The 22,201-nt window shown below is 36.1% G+C and overlaps 4 protein-coding genes across 4 annotated transcripts; 1 reads left to right on the top strand and 3 right to left on the bottom strand.

Moving 5' to 3' along the window:
* Positions 1 to 234: 234 nt before the first annotated feature.
* Positions 235 to 1,333, bottom strand: CPAR01_02207 (tyrosine phosphatase; the record flags this gene model as incomplete). The annotated part of the gene is made up of 3 exons (XM_060486495.1): positions 235 to 531; positions 588 to 780; positions 837 to 1,333. 3 exons carry the CDS (start codon positions 1,331 to 1,333, stop codon positions 235 to 237), a joined length of 987 nt encoding a protein of 328 aa, XP_060353823.1.
* A 280-nt stretch (positions 1,334 to 1,613) lies between these two features.
* CPAR01_02208 (uncharacterized protein) lies at positions 1,614 to 2,199 on the bottom strand (the record flags this gene model as incomplete). The annotated part of the gene is made up of 2 exons (XM_060486496.1): positions 1,614 to 2,052; positions 2,108 to 2,199. Coding segments are annotated over 2 exons (531 nt in total), but the record flags the coding sequence as incomplete, so codon positions are not given.
* A 13,642-nt stretch (positions 2,200 to 15,841) lies between these two features.
* CPAR01_02209 (uncharacterized protein) lies at positions 15,842 to 16,491 on the top strand (the record flags this gene model as incomplete). The annotated part of the gene is made up of 3 exons (XM_060486497.1): positions 15,842 to 15,849; positions 15,924 to 16,002; positions 16,189 to 16,491. 3 exons carry the CDS (start codon positions 15,842 to 15,844, stop codon positions 16,489 to 16,491), a joined length of 390 nt encoding a protein of 129 aa, XP_060353825.1.
* A 2,980-nt stretch (positions 16,492 to 19,471) lies between these two features.
* On the bottom strand, positions 19,472 to 21,697 carry CPAR01_02210 (uncharacterized protein; the record flags this gene model as incomplete). Its single annotated transcript, XM_060486498.1, has 3 exons — positions 19,472 to 20,620; positions 20,674 to 21,510; positions 21,569 to 21,697. 3 exons carry the CDS (start codon positions 21,695 to 21,697, stop codon positions 19,472 to 19,474), a joined length of 2,115 nt encoding a protein of 704 aa, XP_060353826.1.
* Positions 21,698 to 22,201: the final 504 nt, after the last annotated feature.

Raw genomic sequence — 22,201 nt, forward strand, 5'->3', positions numbered from 1 at the left:
ATCTTCCTCTCACCGGTGCTGTGACAGCCTTCTCCCCTATCTTTCATCATCGCTGTGTAGTCTTCTTCTGTCTTTGTGTAGGGTATCGTTGCTGGGTAACAGTCTCCAGTTTACTTCTAGAGTGCTGTACCATGCTGCGCTGCGCTCCACCAAGTTCAGACTTCGGCCAAGATCCGCCCAATGCCAAGCATCATGCAGAAATGCCAGAGTCTGTAACACCCGCGACAGGGACGATTACTTCACTTCTTTGACGCGTCTGGCTGTCGTCTGCATTCTATGCCCCGAGATGAACCAGACGAAGACGACAAAAACAGTGAATAGGGTCACTCTCATAAAGTGTCGAATGCGAAACCGCATGTTCGCTTCGTGGACAAACAGGTTGGAAAGATCCGAGAGATCGAAGTCGGTGAGATACTTAACGTCGCAGTCTCTGATCTTGGGCTCAGCGTATGCCCGGTACTCATCAACAATGGTGTTGAGCTCCCAGCCCGTCACCTTGCGAACCACGCCAACGACACAGCCAGTGCGATGCTATAGTCATGTTAGTGGGCGAACGATACCAAGACTGTCTGGTGTTGTAGACATACCTTGCCATGGTTGCAGTGAATGAGGAGGGGGTGGTGCTCTCGGTTCAGAACAAGCCGCAAGATTGACTTCATTGTGCGAATGGGAATGGCCTCCTTCTTGGTACCCTTCATGTTAAAGACATGGTGACGAATACCGTTGCTTGACATGAAAGCAGTGTAAGGCTCATCGACGTCGTCTTTTTGGACAAGGGTACTAAGAGCTATGTTAGAAACGGCCGCTGGCGAGGATCGAAATCTGTAGTGACTTACACAATTGACTTGAGACCAAGATTGCGGATGAAGCCAAAGTCTTCAGGCTTGGGATAGCTGCTTCGATAAACTCCGGGGACAACAACGCCAAAGTTGATTGGTCGTCCATCAATTGGCAAGACTCGCTCAATATCAGGCGACATAGGAGGGCCCAGAGGCGATTTCGCCTGGTCGTTGACTTTGAGGAGTCCATCCTCACGCCTGGCCAATGTCTTCTCTCCAATAATGGCGGCCGTTTGGGAATCGTCTTCGATCGCTTTCATGATCTGCTTCTGTAAAGAACCTTCTAGTGTAGAGTCGGAGCCAGCTACGGACTCGCGCGATCCTTGCCGCGAAGGGCCCTTGATTTGGTACTTGTCGGCCATCTCAACAGGGACGGGATCGTCTTGCTTGGAGTTGCGTCTCGCGGGGTGGTAGGTAGGATGCTCTGCGGGATGACCGCCTTCGTCTTCGAGGAACTGTCTCGCACTTCGTTTGGAGACCACGGCACCAGCCATGGTATGGGGTAATGATGTAAGTCGTGGGTGGAGTGATCGTGGAGTGAGCTTGATCGCGTGACTGTTCACGGGTGTTGCAGTACTTATGTCTTCTGGGGTTCGTGGGTAGTAAAGTTCAGGGTTTCGGAGAAAGGTTAGGAAAGGGTAAGTGGTCGTGTGAGCGAAGCGGTACGTGTTGTCGGTTGGTAATTAATTTTTGAGGAGTGTTGAAGAGCGTGCAATGATGATTTTCCTCCCGTGGGACAAGAGGCAATGTTGAAAGATGTCCCTTTGCGTGTCTCTAGAGAGCACAGGCAGAAACCTGACGGGCGGCAAGTTGGAAATTGAGGTCCATCTTGTCGTGAATCGCGGGTAAGGTGGTCTTGTTGGTGTTGTCGCGGGCGTAGGCGACGGTTCGTTCTCGCAAGATCTCGGTGACGAATTTGGAAATCCCAGTTGTGCAGGCGAGAGAGACAAATGAAGAGTGTTTGGGGGGTTGTTTAGATAGTTGATTGGTATTGGTTGTAGAAGTGAGGCAGAGGTAGAAAGAGGAAAAGGACCCTGGGTGCGCGCGGGAGGAGCGGGTTAGTAAATGAGCATCGTAATGTGTGGGATGGGTTGAATGAATGGTCCGCGGTGTGGTGCGTGAGGTGGGTGGGACGTGGGTGCGGTGGAGGAGGCTGAAGTACACCCATGCCTTGGCTTTGGTGACGAGGTACCTCTGAGCCTGCCTGCCCTGACTGACCGCGCAAGGAACCCAAAGGTGAATGACGGGGAAGGCCTGCTGCTACGTACCTTTTTCTTCTCTGCTGGCGTACGAATAGCTTGGCTTTTGGTCGGAATGCTTGGCCAAGACGAGACGAAGTGAAGTGGGTAGAAAGATCTGCCTTGGGGGTTGTCTCAGGTTCAAGGCCCAAGTATTGGTTTAAATTTTAGGAAGGGGGAGAGGGGAAGGCAGAGGCAGAGGCAGACGGAGAGAGGAAGAAAAAGATTGATTTTGATGGGTGACGGCCAGAGACCTGAACGGACTTAGAAGGCGGAGGTCGGAGACAGTCTCAATAATGGAGAACCAGGAAGGCACGAAGGGGAGACGAAAAAAAAAGGAGGAGGGGTGGGGTGGTGGCATCACAAAATTTGGGGAAGGGACGTATGTACTCCGTACCTGTCGTACCTTACTTCCACCGGCACAGAGGTACATGAATACTTCTGGAGGTTCACTCTCAGACTGGGCTCTCTGAAGTTTTTGCTGGAGACAGTGAGGGACAAGAAAATTCAAAGGGAAAATGCAATGCTTCCAAGGTGACGAGTGTGTACTCCGTAGTGGGCTGGACCCGGCCAATGCAGACCTCAGGCCAGCGAGAGGCTAGGAAGGGCGAGGACTCGGCTGACCATGTATCTCTCCCCCAAAGTCCACGCTGGAGATACAAGAGATGGGAGTGTGGGGGACGCAGCAAGGGTACACTCACTAAACCACAAACAAACAAGGTGCGACTCTGGGCCACTCTGCCACTGAAGTTTGAGCCGAGCTGACTTTGTAAGCTTTGGAGCCGCAGACCCGTAAGAGCCAATGCCACACTACACAGCCACAGGCTATATACCACAACTAGTAGCCACCAGCCATAACTAGACATAGGGGCTGCGGCTTATATTAGGGGCTTCTACTTATATTACTTAGAAAAATCAACCTTTACTTAACATACTACTTTAACCCTACTTTTACCCCTAGTAATTTAATAATATAACCTATAATACGATCTAGTACTAAGAATTTCTTTTTTACTAGCCTATTACTAAGATTTAATCTACTAAATAATCCTTACTCTACCCCTATAAAAAATACGACTAATAATAACTAAGCTAAAAGCTAAATAACTATTACGTTTTTATATTAATAATATAAATTACCCCTATATAATAAGAGTTATAAATACTAACTGACTTTATGTAATACGTATATTATAATAAGCTAATTAAATTATTAATACTCGTACTAGCGAAGTTAAGTTTAATTACTTTATCGAATTCTTAGAATTAGTATAAGGAGTTAATACGGTAATTTAATAAATCTACGCTATAAAGTTTAATAACTAACTAACGTTATTTAATAATACTTATTTAATAACTCCTACCTAACTGCAGTTATTACTTACTACGCCTTTAATATTAGTAGTAATACGTATTACTATTACGAAAGTAACTTTGTTTACCTTATTGTTCGCCTTATTATCAATATTACGTAAGCGATATATATACCATAATAATTTACATTTTTTGTAGATTATTATAGGTATTGATTATATAAGCAATACTGCTTATATAAGCTTACGTAAGCGATGGAAAGTACTAGAAGGTAACGGAATAAGCTGGAATCCTCTCGAGACGGAATTACGTACTACGATTACGCATTCACTTACGTATGCGCTTATTAATTATTTCATAATTAATAAGTAATAGAATATTCTAGTAGGAGGTTTTTATGCCTATATATAGGCGTGTATTTACCTACTTAGACCTTTCGTTAAGTAAGCAACTTCTTATATAGTAATTTAACTATATTACTCTCTTTATTATAAAAACCTCTTTTATATACGCTTATTACCCCTATATTCATATATTCTTGCTTCTATATGAATATTCACTTTATATATTCTTTTATAAGAATATCCCGTACCTCATTATAGCTATACGTGCTAGAAGATATTACTAATATTATAGTAAATAGTACTAATAATAAAAAACTAATTAGGGTAATAGAGTACGCTAGCTAATTTAATATTTAGGTTATATATAAGCTAAGTAAAGAATATATTATACTAGACGCGCTATTTAGATTATTAGCTAATTCGGGATATAACGAGCTAAATTTAATAAATAGCGGCTTAGACTATTACGACCTAATACGCATAGCAAGGCTAGGGCCCCGCCCTACGGGACCTACGGTAGCTATTATACTATATATATAGAAGTACGGACTTAGGGTAACTCCTCTCGGAACGGAAGAACTATAAATAAGTTACGTAACTACGATTATATAATAAAATAAAGAACGGACGCCTATAAATAAGTAGGACGGACGATCGTAAATAAGTAGGACGGATAACCGTTCGGTAAATAGTTAAATAATAATAAATAAGAATACTATAAAGGATATATTTAAGAACAAAACTTATATATAATATAAACTTAAGCTAGGCTTAAGGATAGACTTCCTATAGCTTCTTTAGTAATTAACTTAATATTAAATCTTATAATCGCTTTTAATTATTTTTACTAAGAACCTCTTTTAATAAAACTATAATTAATTACTAAAGCCTTACTTACCTTACGATTTATAAACATAGTTTTAAAAAAGCTATTTACGACTATAATATTATTTATTTAATATTCGTAGCCTTAACTTCTATTAATATACTTATTATAACTAACTAGCTATAATACTTTAATTACTCCTATTTAATAAGTTTATTTTATAAAAAACTAACTAAATAGTATAAATATATTAACTATTAATAATAATAGTACTACGCGGCCTATTTAGGTAGCTATACTTATTATATAATAGCTATATAATATAATATTTAAATTTAAAAATAAGAATAAGTAGCTCTATACTTAGCTCTTAGCGCCCCGACCTCTTTTAGTACCTAGAGCTAAGTACCCTAAACTAGAACCCTATAACGGGTCCCTAAATACGCTTTAAGAATTCCTTACTCGAACTAGGGCCTATTTACGCTACTATAAATTTTTTTTTATTACTAAAATAGATAAAGTTTACTATACGGTATCTTTTTTTAAAAAAGACGTCCTTACCTAGTTCGAACCCTTTATAAGAAATTATCTCGAGAATAAACGTAAGATCTAAGAAATAAATACTAAAAAGATTTTTAATAACTATAATAAGTTCGAAAAAAGACTTAAAAAAACCTTTAGTAACCCCGATAAAAAACAAATTACTAAGTAAAAGCTTATAACCCTTATATAAAAGGGGTTAGTTAGTAAGTACGCGTCCGAATTTAGATAGATTACCTCTAAACTTAATTAGGGTAATAAAGTACTTATAGTAGCCTTCTATTACGGCCTAAAAAAAGAAATTAAAAATAACCTCTCTTAATAAGAACGGCTAAATAAATTTTATAATTATATTAATATAATAGTTAAGATTAATAATCGACTCTATAAGCAACGTTTTAAATAAAGAGGATAAAATACTTAGAATAACCGAGCTAAACTTAATAATAAACGTAAGTATAGACTAACGATTATTACGATAGGGTATTATAATAAATTAATAGACCTTAGCGTTATTAAAAAAGAATAATCTTACTAAAAAAAGGACTTTAAATACTATAACTACGATAAGCTAGGATATATAGCTAGAGACTATTAATAACCTAAGCGTATCTAATACTAACTTATCTTAAAAAAGCGAGCTAACGTTACGAATAAAAAAGTCCCCTATAAATAACTCTTATAAATAGCTTACTACGACGATAGCTATCTTATTTACTAAAATAATAAGGAATAAATAGGATAGTACTTAAAGTAACTTAAGGATAAGGGACGATCCGGGTACGATACTATACTATCTATTAGAACCCTAGTAGTAGTAATAAAAAAAGAAAAGATACCTGCCTACCGACCCTATATTTTTAAAAAAAATAATATTAAATATATTATTATACTCTCTTAAATTTATAAAAATATAAAGAAAAAGGCTAAAACGGACCTTATTACGAGGGATATACTTTACCTCTTTAAAAGACGGATTAAGCAAAGATTCCTAGCTAATATAAAAAAGTAACTCCTTAAATTTAGAAAAAGAAGACTTAATATAAAAAAAATTATAAGTAGCCTCGTTTATATAGTATAATAAAATTATATAAACTAAAAACTACTTACTAAATTAAAAGCTAACTTAAGCAAAATCCTAACTAAGTCTATTTATATAATAAGACGAGTAAACGCTAATAAAAAATTTATTTATAAGGTTAAAAAATAACTTAAGGACCTCGTATATAAAAATAAAATCGAAGTACTTAAGAGACTAATTCTTAACTTTAGAATTATAAAAGAGGGAAAAATTAACTTTAACTTTAAAAAAAAAGAAAATATTAAAATAAGAACTAGCTCTTTTTATTTTAATAAAATAAAATTATTTTATAATTCGGACGAACTTCGTAACGTTACCTAACGACGTACTTAGATAGAGATCGATTATAAAGTACTACTTAATATTAACGATACTAGCTCTAAAGAGGACGACGACGAATTACGGTATAAGTATATTTATTTATTTAAGAATAACTAAACTATTTAGTTTTATAGAACTAAAAAACGTAAAAAGATTATAATAACCCCCTATATAGATAAAGACTACTCTTTACTTAACCCCAAAAACCCCTTTTATAAGGAATTATTTTAAATAGAGTACCTAGATAATAAATACCTTTAGTACCTCGTATATAAATAAAATAGCCGTTTTTATTTATAAAAACGTAATAATAAACTTATTAAAAATATTTATATAAAGGACTAGCTACTTAGTTAGACGTTACTAAGCTTTGATAATAATAATAAAGTAATATTCGGCCTAGACCCCAGCTTTTTTATAAAGTACTTTAATAGCGAGTATATAGAATAAGAAGACTATAGATATAACTAATACTAAATCTACTACGTTAAAAAAGCTAAGGTATAAAGGGAATACTAAAAAAGATATGAATAAAAAAACCGTCCGAAAAAATAAATAATAAAAAACTAAAAAAGCTAATTATAAAAGAACGATAAAAGGTAAAAACGGAAAAAAAGTTCTTATATATAACTAAATAATATAACGACGTATATTTATAAATTAACCTCGATATTTACGGATGAGGACTAAATGCTATTATTAATAATAGTACATAAGAAACTTATATTTTACTAAGAATAGTAAATAAACTTAATTTACTATAAGTATAAAAAGATAACTTATATTAACTATAAATAGTAAAAAGAGAACGAGTTAACTATAACTACGGATATATTAATTAGAAGACCGTATACCTCTTAATATATATTAATAATTAGTAAGAATAATTATAATACGATATTATAGAAATTAGAAATATCGATATTATCTTAGGAATCTCGTAGTTATAAAAGCATAACCCGTAAATAGATTAGACTATTAGCTAGGTCCTCTAAAAAAATTTAGTTACTAAATAACTTAAAAAAAAAAAGGGTTTAAACGGATTTTTAATAACTCTTAAAGAACAAAAATAAATACGATATATAGCTTTTATTAAAACAGTAAAAAAATTTAAGAAGTTCGTATATAGTACTAATAATTAAAGATCGTAACGACTCTAGACTATACCTGAGGAGTACTAAATATATATAAAACTATTTATAGAACCCGAAAAGATAGGATTATTAAAATATAGTAATTAGGATATAGAGATCGAACTTAAAAAAGGAGCATAACCTAAGTTCTATTTAATATACTTAATAAATTAAAAAGAATAAGAGTATCTTAATAAATATATTAATAAAAAGCTTAAAAAGGGATATATTTAACTATTAAATTCTCCTACAAAATTCCCCTTATTTTTTATATTAAAGAAGGGTAGAAAGTTAAGACCTATTATTAATTATAAAAGACTTAATAAAATTATAAAAAAAAATTACTACCCCTTATTATTTATTACCGAGCTTAGAGATTTACTTTATAGAGCTAACTAATTTATTATTATAAATCTTAAAGAAGTATTTAATTAGATTTAAATTAAAAAAAGAGACGAGTAAAAAACGGTATTCTAAACTCGTAGAGGACTTTTTAAGTACTTTGTTATACCTTTTAGACTTATTAATACTCTGGTAACCTTTTAAATAATAGTTAATTACGTATTTTAAAAGTACGTTAATATTTTTATTATTATTTATATTAATAATATTCTTATTTTCTTTCCCGACCTCGAAATATATAAAAAGCATATTTATATAGTATTTTAAAAGCTTTAAGACGCTAAGCTATATACTAAACCCTCTAAGTACGAGTTTTATATATAGAAAGTAAACTTCTTAGGATATACTATTATACTAGGATAAATCTATATATAAGTATTAAAAGTAGAGGTAGTTAGGGACTAGCCTATACTATAGAATATTAAGGATATATAAGGATTTTTAAGATTTGTTAACTTTTACTAATAATTCCTTAAGGATTATATTAATATAATTAAATCTCTTAATAACTTAATATAAAAAGATACCCTATTTATCTAGGACCCTAAATATAAAAAAGTATTTATTAAAGTTAAGAATATAGTCGTCTCTAAACTAGTTATTATAATTCTAGACCCTTAAAAACCTTTTGAAGTTAAGACTAATACTTTAGATTTCGCTATAGGAGCGGTCCTAAGATAATAAAATAAATAAAAAAAGCTTTACTTATATTATTTTTATTTTAAGGTATTTTATAGAGCAGAATTAAATTAGTAAATCTATAATAAAGAACTAATAATAATTATTAAAGTATTTTGAGAATAGAGATTATAGTTATCTAGAACTAAATACGAAGTTATAGTTTATACGGACTATAAAAATCTCGCAAACTTTATAATAAATAAAAATCTAAATAAATAATAGGTTAAATAGAGCGAATTCCTATCTAAATATAACTTCTAAATTATTTATTAAAAAGGTTTAGAAAATAGTAGAGCAGACGCTCTTAATAAAAGACCTAACTACGAAGTCGTAGTCCTTAAGGAAATATAAGTTATTTTTAAGTAAAAAAAAGACGGTAGCCTTATACTAATTACGAAGCTCCTTATAATAGCTAAAAGGATTAGTACTAGCCTGACTAAAAAAATAACCCCTAAGCTTATTATAAAAAATTTATAGCGCACTAGTATATAGTTATTAAAGAGTAACTAAAACGTAAAAATAGATTTGCTAGTATTACGATAAATCCGCTATATGTACTAAAATTATAAAAGTAATTAAGGACTGTGCGACTTATAAAAAAAGTAAAAATAGCCCGTATAAGCCTTATAATAAACTATAACTACTATAATTACTAATAAAAGCATAGTAATTAATTATATAGGACTTTATTATTAAACTACTAAAGTCTAAGGAACTATTTATTAAAATATAGTACGATAGTATCTTAGTTATAGTTAACTAACTTACTAAGTTTGCGTACTTTATTCCCTATAAAAAATCTAGTATAATAAAAGACCTAGTATATATATTTACTAAGGTTATATTCTTAAACCACGGCTTATTAAAAGAAATTATTTTTAATAGAGATAAGCTATTTATTTTAAAATTTTAAAAATCTCTAATTTCATAACTTAGTATAGATTATAAACTATTAATATTATTTTACCCACAAACTAATAAATAGATAAAAAGGATTAATTAGATCTTTAAAATATACTTTCGTTATTATATAAACTATAACTAAGATAACTAGGTAGCGCTCTTATTAATAGCTTAGTTTGTATATAATAGCGTAGTTAGTAAAAGTATAAGAAAATCCCTATTTTATCTTAACTACGGATTCTAACTAATAGTATATAGAGAAGCATAATAAGGACTATAAACTATAAAAGCCGTAATAAATATAAGTAAACTTAAGGAGATCTATAAATAAGCCTTACTAAACCTTAAGTTTATATAATAGTATATAAAAAAGAACGTAAATAAATTAAGGATTAGAGGACTATCCTTAGAAAAGGGGGATAGTACTTATTTCCTTTGCTATAATATTAAAATAAAATAACTAAATAATAAATTAGACTATAAAAAACTTAGACTTTTTAAAATTATTAAAAAAGTCTTATTAGTTAATTACGAATTAAAATTACTAAATACGATATAATACTATCCCGTTTTCTATATCTTATTACTTAAACCTATATTAAAAGGTTTATATATAAAAAATTATATTATTATTAAACTAAACTAACTAAAATATAAAGTTAAACGAATTATTAACTATAAAATAAAAAATAATAAAAAGGAGTACTTTATTAAATAGAAAAACTACGGATATAAAAAAAATATATAAGAACTTATTACGAACCTCTAGAACTCCTAATAACTTCTTAAGGAGTATTAAAATTAAAATTAAACCTAGAACTCTTAGCTATTATAATATTTTAGTTAATAATCTTAAAAGTACTATTAATTTATACTTTACGAGTTACTAAGGAAGTATTTTTAGAATCCTTAGGGAACTCCTTTAATATAATTCGACTCTTTTTAAATACTATTTGTTTTTAAAAACGAAAACGCTCTAACTTAAATAACGACTTATTTAACTTAGCCTAAGCTTATTAATAAGCCTTAGCCTTTTTTTATAATTCCGTAGCCCTTTTTTAAAACCGTAACTCTTTCGCTTCTTTTTTATAATTAAAATAATTAAACTCCGTTATTAATTAACTAACTATACTTAGTTAACTAAGACTTAATAAATAGAAACGTAATATTTATAAGTATAAATAGCGTTAGTAAATATATTATATAAAATACCTAAATAATAGTATATTTTATAAACTTTAAAATTAAAAAAAACTAAATAACGGACCCCTCGCAAGTAATAATTTAAATAAGGTATTATTTTTACGTTTTTATTAAAAAAGCGAATAATATATAATAATTTATAACGAAACGTAGCTATTAAAGATTTCGATTTTTTAATTTAACTTAATATCGTATTAGTATATTTTAAAAAAATACTTAATGATTCCCTAACTTAGGAATAGACGACTTATTTATAAGCCTAGAGGACTAGATTTTTAAGAAGAGAAGCTAATATTATAACTTAATACGTATAGTAAGGCTAGGGCCCCGCCCTACGGGACTTATAGCGGCTATTATATTATATATATAAAAGTACGGACTTAGGGTAACTCCTTTTAAAATAAAAGAATTATAAATAAGTTACGTAATTACGATTATATAATAAGATAAAGAACGGATACTTATAAATAAGTAGGACGGACGATCGTAAATAAGTAGGACGGACGACCGTTTAATAAATAGTTAAATAATAATAAATAAGAATATTATAAAGGATATATTTAAGAACGAGACTTATATATAATATAGATTTAAGCCGGGCTTAAGGATAGACTTCCCATAGCTTTTTTAATAATTAACTTAGTATTAAATTTTATAATCGCTTTTAGCTATTTTTATTAAGAACTTTTTTTAATAAGACTATAATTAATTACTAAAGCCTTACTTACTTTATAACTTATAAATATAGCTTTAGAGAAGCTATTTATAACTATAATATTATTTATTTAGTATTCGTAGCCTTAACTTTTATTAATATACTTATTACGACTAGCTAGCCGTAATATAGACGTTTTATTAAATAACGTACTAAATAATTAGGTAATATAGATATAAATATAATTAGTTTTCTTAGCTAATAATACCCGTACTATATAAATTAGTTTATTACTAATATATATAATTAACGATTAATAATTAAGAAACGATATTATATTACTAACGACGTAAAATAGTATAAATATAATTCTTTTCGAAATAGTACCGAGTTTTAAAAAGAAAATTTAATAGGGTTATAATATAGACCTAGTTTTTAAATCTATTATTAAAATAGTCCGTAATAATATAATACTACTTAAGGAGAACCGCGCCGAATTATTATTTTTTTTATATAAGGGACTATTATAAAAAGTAATATATAATATATATAACTAATTATATATCCCTTAAATATATTATACTAATATTTTCGAAATAGCTTATAAAAGAAACTATATAGGTTATAATAAAATAGCTATGATACTATCTAAATATTATATACTACGACTTATACAGAATTTAAAGCGTTATATTTAAAGTTACCCGACTTATTTAATAATAAAACTTAAAATATACTAACTATATAGTAGTATATAACTTATTATACCGTTACTATATCCTTATTATATAATTACTATCGATTTTATTTTAGGATTACTAACCTCAAGAGAAAGATATAACTATATCTTATTAATAATTAATAAAATATTTAAATAGATTAGTTTAATATTTAGGTATAAAACGATAATAATAAAGGAATAGGTAACGTTATTAATAGACTTCTTATAGTACTATAACTAGGGATTACTAAAAGTAATCCTAAGTAATAAAGACCCTAAGTTCTTTTTTATAATATAAAAATATATATAAAATAAATATAGTAATAAACTATTATATTTAGTAACTTACTATCCCTAAACTAACGGCTAAAATAAATAAATAAATTTTATAATTAAGTCGGCGCTACGAATATACTTTATATTATTAAAATCCCTAGACCGATAGCCCGATAGTATTCCCTAACTATAATTCGAAATTAATAATAATAAATTAGTTATAATAACTAAGTTACTTAATAAAATTATTTTAGGATTTACTTTTAATAATATTATTAACGTAGTTATAGATATAATAAATAAACTACTAACTAGACTAAAAATACGACTTAAAATATACGACGCTATTACTATCGTAGCCGTTTAGATAAAATTATATTACGACTAAAAGCGCTTTATTAAATTTTTTAAAGTTAAATAACGTATTATACTAAGACTATATTACGGTTATAATATATTATAATTAACGGTACTAAAAAAGAAATACTTATAATAATATACTAGGCCTTTTATAATCCTTAAACGAGTCGGACGACTTATATATAAGCTCGACTTATTTTAATACGTAAAAATATATAACGTAATTTTAGTTAACTACTTAGAACTAGTATTACTACTTAATATTTATAGACGAGTACTACCGATACTAATAGTAATTTTACTTACTAATTTACTAAAGAAAATTATCGACGTTTAGTAAAATAGGAATAGATTATAGTTTTTATTATAATTAGAGGGACTAGGTAAATAATATAAATAGTAGTTAGAATTTCTTTATAAAATTATTATTACGAGGTATTTACTACTATAAGAAGAAGAATATTTAATATAGCTAAATAATAATTCTTTTTTACAATAGAGGATAGTATTAACTATTCCTAATTTTAAGTACTTATTTAAAGCTAAAAATCGAACTTATTATTCGATCTTAACTCTATATCACTTATAACTAGCTATTTAAACCTTATTTCTACTTACTTTAACTATACTTTTTTTTTTCCTTTATATATTTATATTAAGATAGTATAACTAGGTAAGATCAATAATAGTTTTACCGATTTAGCTAGTTAGGTATATAATAAAAAAAATACTAATTAAAAGTTTATTAATAATCCCGATAATTTAGTAATCCCTAATATCGATTATATAAATATTTTTAAATTATTATAATACCTACTAGTTATTAAAAATAAGAATAACGGACTACTTAAAATAAAAAACGAGGACGACGACTTAGTAAATAAAGAAGACCTCGGATTTAAAACGAGACGTAGGGGCTTTATTAGTTTATTTATTATATATAACCTACTTATTATAAACTTACCTTTTTAAAAACTTAAAATATCCGATATTTAACTATCCGCGACGCTAAATAATACTATTTAAAAAATTTAAAATTAAATAAACGGGAAGTTATTATCTTAGTTAAAAAAGATAATAGTTCAAACCCCGATTATAATTAATAACGTATTATTTATAAAATTAAAAAGTAAGAATAATAAAGCTAATAGTAAGAAGTTATTATTAAATAATAATAATAATTTTTTAAAAGTTAAAAAGGGGACTAGTAACGAAGAGTTTAAAAAAGGAGAATTTAATAATAGCGTTCTATTTAATAAGAAATTAATAATAAAAAAAAAACGTAAAACTAAGGGAATAAAAAATATAAATAATAAGAAGTAAAAAATAGTAATATTATAAAAAAATCTTCCTAAGGGCGATCTATTAAAAAAAATACTTATATCCCTAAAGCTAATTCTTAACGATTCCCTAGTACGACTAATTAAGATTAATTTAAATATATTTATTCTAAATAAGATAATACTTAAATAATATTACTTACTTTTTAAGCTAATATTACGAGGTCGGCTATATAAAAAGAATTATAATAGCCTATATTACGCTATAATATTTTTTAATAACGACTTAGATAATATTATATTCTTAAAATTTAAAAAAATTTTAGTTATAACGACTTTTTATTAAATACTTATAAATAGCTAGAAAAAAAGTAACTTATTATTATATCCTATATACAAAGCTTTATATAAAATTACTAAAAAAAAAGTAATAGCTAAAAAAATTATAATAATAATATATTTATATAGCTTTAACTTATTAAAAAATTAGCGCAACTATTCTAACTAAATTAAGTTATTATAATACCTTATTATTTATAATTTTATAAAACTTAAATACGATAATATACTAAACGCGCTTCTTACCGCTTATAAATAATAGAAACTAATACCTCGAACTATTATTACAACTTTTAGGCCTTAATACTTATTTTTAAAATAATTAAAATAACTACTAATAAAAAAGGAGAAGCCTAGGGATATAATTTTATAATATAATATAACCTTAGTCTAAGAAAACGATAAAGAATTTTATAAGTTTATATAAAAAATTACTATTAAAACGACGATAAATAATAGGGTAAAAATAATCTTTTTTTAATAAAAGATATAAAAAAGAGGATAATAAAAAGAAATAGACTATATAATAAAAATAACTAATATTAAAATTCTAAATAACGAGTAAAAAATAATTTATAAAAAGGTACTCCGCAATCTTAATACTAAATTATAAGGATAACTTAGTAACTTATTATTAAAGTATTATATTATTAAGTATAATAATTACGACTATTATAAAATTTTTTAGAGGATATATTTATAACGATTATAATAGCGTTATATGTAGAAAAAATAATTAAATATTACTCCGTATATTAAAGAGGGAATATAAGTAACGAGAACGTTATAAAATTTTAATTAAGAGGTAGGTTATTATACTATATAGCTATAAGCTATATACTATAACTAGTAGTAACTAGCTATAACTATATATAGGGGCTGCGGCCTATATTAGGGGCTTTTGCCCATATTACCTAGAAGAATCAACCTCTGCTTGACATACTACTTTGACCCTACCTTTACCCCCGGCAGCCAAGCTGGAGAGAAGCAGAGAGACCGTTGTTTGGGGGACTGGGTACGTATTCTGACGCGATGGAAGGTGCGAATGGACGGAGAAGGGGAGGTACGGATACTTGTGGCGATACGTACCTTCACTCCTCTTTCCCGTGGAACCTACCTAAGCTCAACCCTCAGGCATGATATTCTTAGCACCTTTTTGATGCGAAGTGCGGGATACGTACCTCAATACTCCGTAGGTATTCAATCCAGCAACCTAACTCCCATTAATTTGCACGACCGTCTCTTCCTTGGAGTTTGGTATAACAATCACAAATCCACAACATCATCATAACTCGCATCAACCTGGCAAGATGTACACTCGCTGGCCGCGCAACGAAACATCAACATCCTCCAGCCCCATAGCAAGCCTGTAAAGGTATGCCACGATGGCTGGGTGAGCTGTCTCGGGCTGCTTTCAACAGCGAAGTCCCAAAAGGGGCGACAACAAACTTGTGACAACTGTGGCAGACCGCCAAGCGATCAGGGACCAGCCAACAGAAAGGGAAAGGAAAGCGCAGAGACCAGCAAAACAGCAAAACAGCGAGCGGTCCGTACGGAGCACGCATAGCGAGAAGAAAGAAAACCCTCCGATGATCTGAGCGCTGACGCAGCAGCCACAGATGATCGGCAACTCTCAGCCACGGGGCGCACCAGGGCGACGAGGCAAAAGGGAAGGCGGCGGGCACCGGTCGATGCGTCTTCTTGTGGCAGCACCAGTGCACCACTTTGACAGACAGACTCGACAGACACCGATCAGTTACAGAGATTCAGCGCCAACCCGCGGTTGGACCTCTCTACCAATTTCAACCCAAAACTTGATATGATCGGTGATCTCCTCTTCCCGTCTTCCGCGAGTGGCGGATTGCCTTCAAACCCGACCGATAAAGCGATGCGCGTTCGTCCAGGCTATCAACGGTTGTACCTCGCACTGGCACGACTGGTACGGAGTACAGTTGCTATTGCTCGCAACGCGAATGCTGGGATCAACAGGACACCAACCATCAACTTTTCCCCAGACTTTGCCAGTCTCGATTAGAGTCGCATCTTGGGGGAACATTTGCTCGAAACCTTACTGGTCCCCTTCATGACAGTCCGCCGGTCGAGCTGCATTTACATAAACCGTGTGTTATGGACTACAACCACTGGACCAGTGAGAGGGAAGACTCAAGCAGGGATTCTCCAAATAACTTTCTCTCGCAATACGCCCATCCATGGACGATCAGCGATCAACAAAAGTAGGTAGTGCTCGACTTATGCTGAATGGGTGGTGTCCAGCAGTGGTTGGCCTTCCGAGACAGGCGCCCTGCATCGTCTGCATCGCCCCGACTCGAGGCCACTGTTCCTCTTGCGTCCTGTCGTGCCATGTCATGGCCAGTAGGGGAACTCACGCGGACGGCGGACGCGGGGGTCTTCGGACGGCGTCACCCAGCCACATACGAACAGCCTCGTCTTGCGTCGATCGAGCGCCCACGACATACGGAAGCTCGATGACTGATCTTCGCAACTGTCAACGTGACTCTATTCTGTTGGAGTCATCCCGCAACCGCCGGAAAGACGTGCCAAAGTTCGCTACACAGACGACTACGGAGACTCTAACTGAACTCCTGGACAAACCAGCATTCCAGTCCCACCCCCGCCTCGAATCTCGCTGACCTCACTTCATTCCACGCAACTTATTGTATTCGACAGTACGATGAACCAACTTACCGAAGACGCATACCTAATATCTCACAGGGAATAGCTGATGAAGACATGGGGTTCTTCTGGTTGCTTGATCACCATTCCAGACTGTCGCATTCTGTCACTCGCTTCGCAGTGACAATCCATTCAGTACGTCATATGCCCCTTTGGTACGGACACCGCCCAAAACAGTCGACTCCCGCACAGGTTCGACCGAGCGTGGCATGCGACTTACATTGGTGCAAACATCTGTGGCTTCAGCAGAGGCTGGCAGGCTGTGTAAGCCGTACGGAATCCCACGCAAGGGTTCTATACTGTGTGTACCGACTTCCTGGTAACTATAGCGAGGTAAGCGACGTAAGGTACCTCGGTGTACCTATTTACTTGCTGGCATGACGCAAAAGAGAGAAGGGGAAAAGCAAACACTACCTGTCTCCAACCCTCGAACCAGCCAATTCCGTCTCAGCCAGGCTGCCAAAGTGACGGCATTACCTCACTCTTCATCACAACTCGAAGCATTGGGGCCTTGAGTCGCCTTTATCACGGTACTGGTGACGCTAGCTGGTGCCATACCCAGCCCAAAATCAAGGAAAGCCTTACCTTGCGGCCCACGATGATTATCTGATTATCCCCATTACCCGGTAGCCACCCGGAAATACCGGCATGTCTGGAGTTGCCCTACGAGCATCGCACAAAAAAGTACCCATTAGCGATCACAAAGCTTACTGCAAATGCGTACTACTTAGTGCTTCTGGTAAACTTATGACGGACCACGGTTGTGAGAGGGCGAGTATCCGTACTCATACTGGAGTACAACTTTATCACGCAGCACGGAGAGAGATAGCACTGCTCGAATCCTGCTGAGTGGAGACTAAGCTGTTATTACTCACCGAACAATGATTTTGGCTAGGGTCCTGGTACCCGTATCTCGTAGGCCGGCCACATTCGCCTTTTTCGGCACCGAGCGGCAGATGCCTGTCAGATTTTCTCGATGAGGCTGACCGGGATGATTCCCCGTTACCATCTCGGTGTTAAGTTTGGTAACCTCGCGAACGAGCGGGTTACTTACGTCCGTCCCACCGGCGGGCGGAGACTCACCTGGATTTATCATCACTTGTTATCTTCCAAGACTCTTTCGCATCAACTTCAGGTACTTTGAATTTGCTCCTGTCATCAGGGATCCGGGCCTCACAATTTCGGGTCACTATCCCAAAGACCCAAAAAGAGTGAGATGTCGAACAAGATCCTGGGCATCTTGTCGTGCTTGTTTCCCACGACCGACCGTAAACTAGTGGAACCGATTCTCTACGATGAAAACTTGACAGATGATGCTATGAGGGTAAACCCCGCGATCCACGAACACAAAGCAGCGTTATGAAATCACAGCATCGAAGGCATGCAGACGAGCCCAGGCCATGCGATGAACGACGCCATGGCGGCGCCTCTGGCGTGTGCTAGCACTCACCCATCTGGCCATCAAGCACCACGATCTAGCTCGGAACAGCATCGTAGCATACGCGTAGCAAGGTTAGCAATAACTCTCTATACTTCTAGCGTACACCGGGCCCGTAGCGTCGGTCTACCTCGGAGGATTCCATGGCAGGCCCAGCCATACAACGGGCAGTTGATTCGATATTTCGTCCGGCTCACTCAGCCGCGACCTTGTACGGAGTACTTGTATTTCCTAACGGTGCCCCGGCTCGACCGAAAGCAAACAGAGCCCGTCGTACCACTAATACGCAGACTAGCGGGTGCCAAACGCACAGCTGGACCACACCATTAAGTAGGTACTCGCACACTCGCATCGAGGCTAACAAGTTTGGTTTCTCAGAGAGGAGACTATGGATCAGAGGACCCGAGAGCGAGGGCGAGCCGGGGAAAAGAGAGAGGAAAATCGCGTGGAACGGCGGTAGTATGCATGATCGGTAATTCTCATTTTTTCCCAAAGCCCTCCACTCCGCCCCCGGTCCCGCCAGAGTTCGCTGGACTTGGACCACTGGGGCCGCCGTAACACCGTTCGACATCGTCGATATACCATTGTCTAACTATTCAACGACGCAGCTGCCTACCCGTAAACCCCAAAAACCAAAGGGCGCAAAGACGTCAAGTCCATGAACCTCTCTCTACTCTCTTCTCCGTTGGTGTACCCTAGTGGTCGCCCAGGCAATGAATCTCCTGTGTGCCCCTTATGCAGCCTTATACCCAAATTCCGATAAACGCCGTTGAACAATGCCAATCAAAGCTTCGTGTTACTCATCTCATGTGTTTCTTTTGGTGTCTTGTTGTCTCTTTCTCCACAACACCCGACGGGGGCCAACGGGATATACGGATGCTCTCTAGCAAGCAGCATTCCACATCTCATGCGCGAGTATCGCTCCAATGACCGACGCGCCGTGCAATCCGGGCGTCGGCGTCCGATCACCCCATATTTGGAGCGCAAAGTGACATGCCACCGCCAGCTCTCCTATCCCGAGCGACGTGTTGATAATGGACGCCAAGCTGGGCGTATTCTCGTTGCGCATGTCCCTGATTGCGTCGCTGGTGAGGTGAATGGCAATGGCCATGCTCAGGAGCATGGCGCCAAACATTACGTCCCGGCTATACGGGTATGACGCAGATGTCGCATGGAGCCACGCGCCGAGGAGGATCGCCAAGGTGAAAACGTCCAGTAAGCGATTGTTACGCAGACCAGCCGTTCGTGCCGAAGGTCCGGGGTTCGCAAGCTCGGCGTACTTATTTCCTGTTTCCGTCTTCGTTGCCGCCGACGTCTCTCCCTCTTCTTCATCGTCGTCTAGGCTCAGCGTGAAACTCGAATTGAGCAGATCGGCCAAGGAGCTGCGTGGATCACTGGGGTTCGACATTGCCGAGGGCGCGAAGAACGTGGGTTGCGCAAATGCCACCTTGCCCGTGTCGCTGCTCGCGTCCTCGCCCCGCGATTTGGACGCATCCGTCCTGCCGGTTGTGAAGATTGACTTTTTCTCCACCGGTTTCGTCAACACCTTGGGACCGTTGCGAAGCTTTTGCGCCGGTGTTATCGGCGCGGGAGGAACCTTGTACCAGAACGGGCTCGAGTTGGGGCCTGAATCAGGTTGCCCAAACACCTGGTTCGGTGCCTTTGGAGGTCCAAAGTCGTTGAAGGCCCGGTGTTTGGATTGTGTCGGAGACCAATCCATTTCCTCCGAATACTGGGGCTGAGGCAGCTTTTGCGGAGTGTTGATGCCAATATCCCGGTTGCTCGATCTGTGCTGCAATTCCCGCTGGAAGAGTGCTGGTGATGCTGAGCCAACGCTCGTTGGACTTGGAGGAATCCCTGGCCTCGGGCTGGACTCGGCTAGAATGTCGTCCAGAAGATTCGCCATGTTCTTGTTGTCGTCCTCTCGAGCTTGCGCCGTTTGCGGTCTTGGTGGTGACGCAGCTGGTGTTCCGGTGTTCTGGAATAGCGGTGTCATGTCGACACGTACGGATCGTTGGGCAAGTATGTATATCTGCAGCATCGAGTCAGCAGCGCCTTCGGGAGATCGTAATTTGTGTCACTCACAGCTAGCATCAACACAGCCATCAGTCCATGGAGGCTCATCTGGGCACTTCCTTCAGCTGATCGCCCGCCTTTCATTTCGGTCATTCTCATGGCAAGAAATCGAGTGAAGATGATGAGCCCCTGAAAGGTGTACCAGTGTGACAAGCCCAGGATATGACGAGAGAAGCCACGGAAGACCTGAACGAATTTCGGGTTCCACCAGATGCTCACAGCATTGGTCCATAGACTCCAGTGTATCAGTCTCTCAGGCCGAGGAAGAAGCAGTGTAAGAGCAAGTGAAAGTCTCTGTACCATTGTGCTTTCGGCATCCGCGTCTGGGTCTCGCATTGGCCCTTCATCATATTGCGTCGCAAAGACAGCAGCCAAGGATGCGACATGCCACAGGTATTGGCAAGATATACCACCAAACCAGAGCCACTTTCCCACCTTAGCCGCAATATCTAGCGAGGTTAATTGCTTTGGAGCGACCCTGACTTTCCTGCTCCTATCCATCATGCGTCGTAGATGGTCGGTCCGCGCCGTGTAGCCGGCCTGATCCAGCTGAGCTTGAACTTTGGGCTCGCACTGGGCGCATATCTGAGGGTATCGCTGTTCGAGTCGTCGACGGAACTTGTACATATTTCTCTCGAGCTCGGCATAGTCGGGGTGGTCTGGGTCTTCAGGCAGGTATTGTGCCAGGGAGCTGGTGAACAGATGCTGGTTCTTGAGACATGTCGGGCAGAAAATGCTCTGTGATGGAGTACTGAAGTCGGGGGACTGAGATCGCGGTATCGCGTACGTCGTCGCAGCAGGCGCTGAGGTGGTCTTGGCTACTGGAGGATCGGTGATGTCTCCGCGCTAGGTTACTGTCAGATGGAATCGCGACTTGCTTTGTGCCGTGGGTTAGTTTACTCACCTCGTCCAGATAGTTTGTCGCGTCGCATTTTAGGCAGAGAAATTCCGAAATCAGGCCATCGTATCTTGTTGATGACCGTTTGCCGCAGTAAAAACAGGTCAGCAGCCTGCCGCTTCTCAAGTTTGCCATTGCGCTTTGAGGTTCGAGGCTCCTCGGGCCATACATAGCATTTATGCAGGTTGACGGTATGTCTTTCGTCAATATTGTTGTAGCCCGGAACTTTCGAGATTCTGCCGGGCGGTCTGCACGTATTCCTGGGAGAAAGCAGGGGAAGTCGCAGGGGTCTTCAAGTCCCAGCAGGAACATGAGGTCATCCGCTTTTTCTGTCAGGAGCCCCCTAGCGGATTACCTACACTGAGGTACGGAGTACCTTCTGAAGCCCGGCACAAGGCGGAAGCTTGGAGCACCGCTGCTCCAATTGGATCTATCACACAGGGTCCCCACAAGTCTCCAGTGACAGCTTCAGTCACTGCCAGCGGTGCACTTATATCCACTTGAAAGCCACTCGCATCAAGACTGAAGGGCTTTTGATATCTCGTCGATGAAGCGAGATTTGGTCTTTCAATAGGGAAATCACTTACTTGGTTATTATTGCAGCCGATTAGCCGTCGAAGATCGACGTTCTAAACGTTG

This window comes from Colletotrichum paranaense, assembly GCF_030867605.1.
Source record: "Colletotrichum paranaense strain IMI 384185 chromosome Unknown Scaffold_2.1, whole genome shotgun sequence".
Classification (NCBI taxonomy): Eukaryota; Fungi; Ascomycota; class Sordariomycetes; order Glomerellales; family Glomerellaceae; genus Colletotrichum; species Colletotrichum paranaense.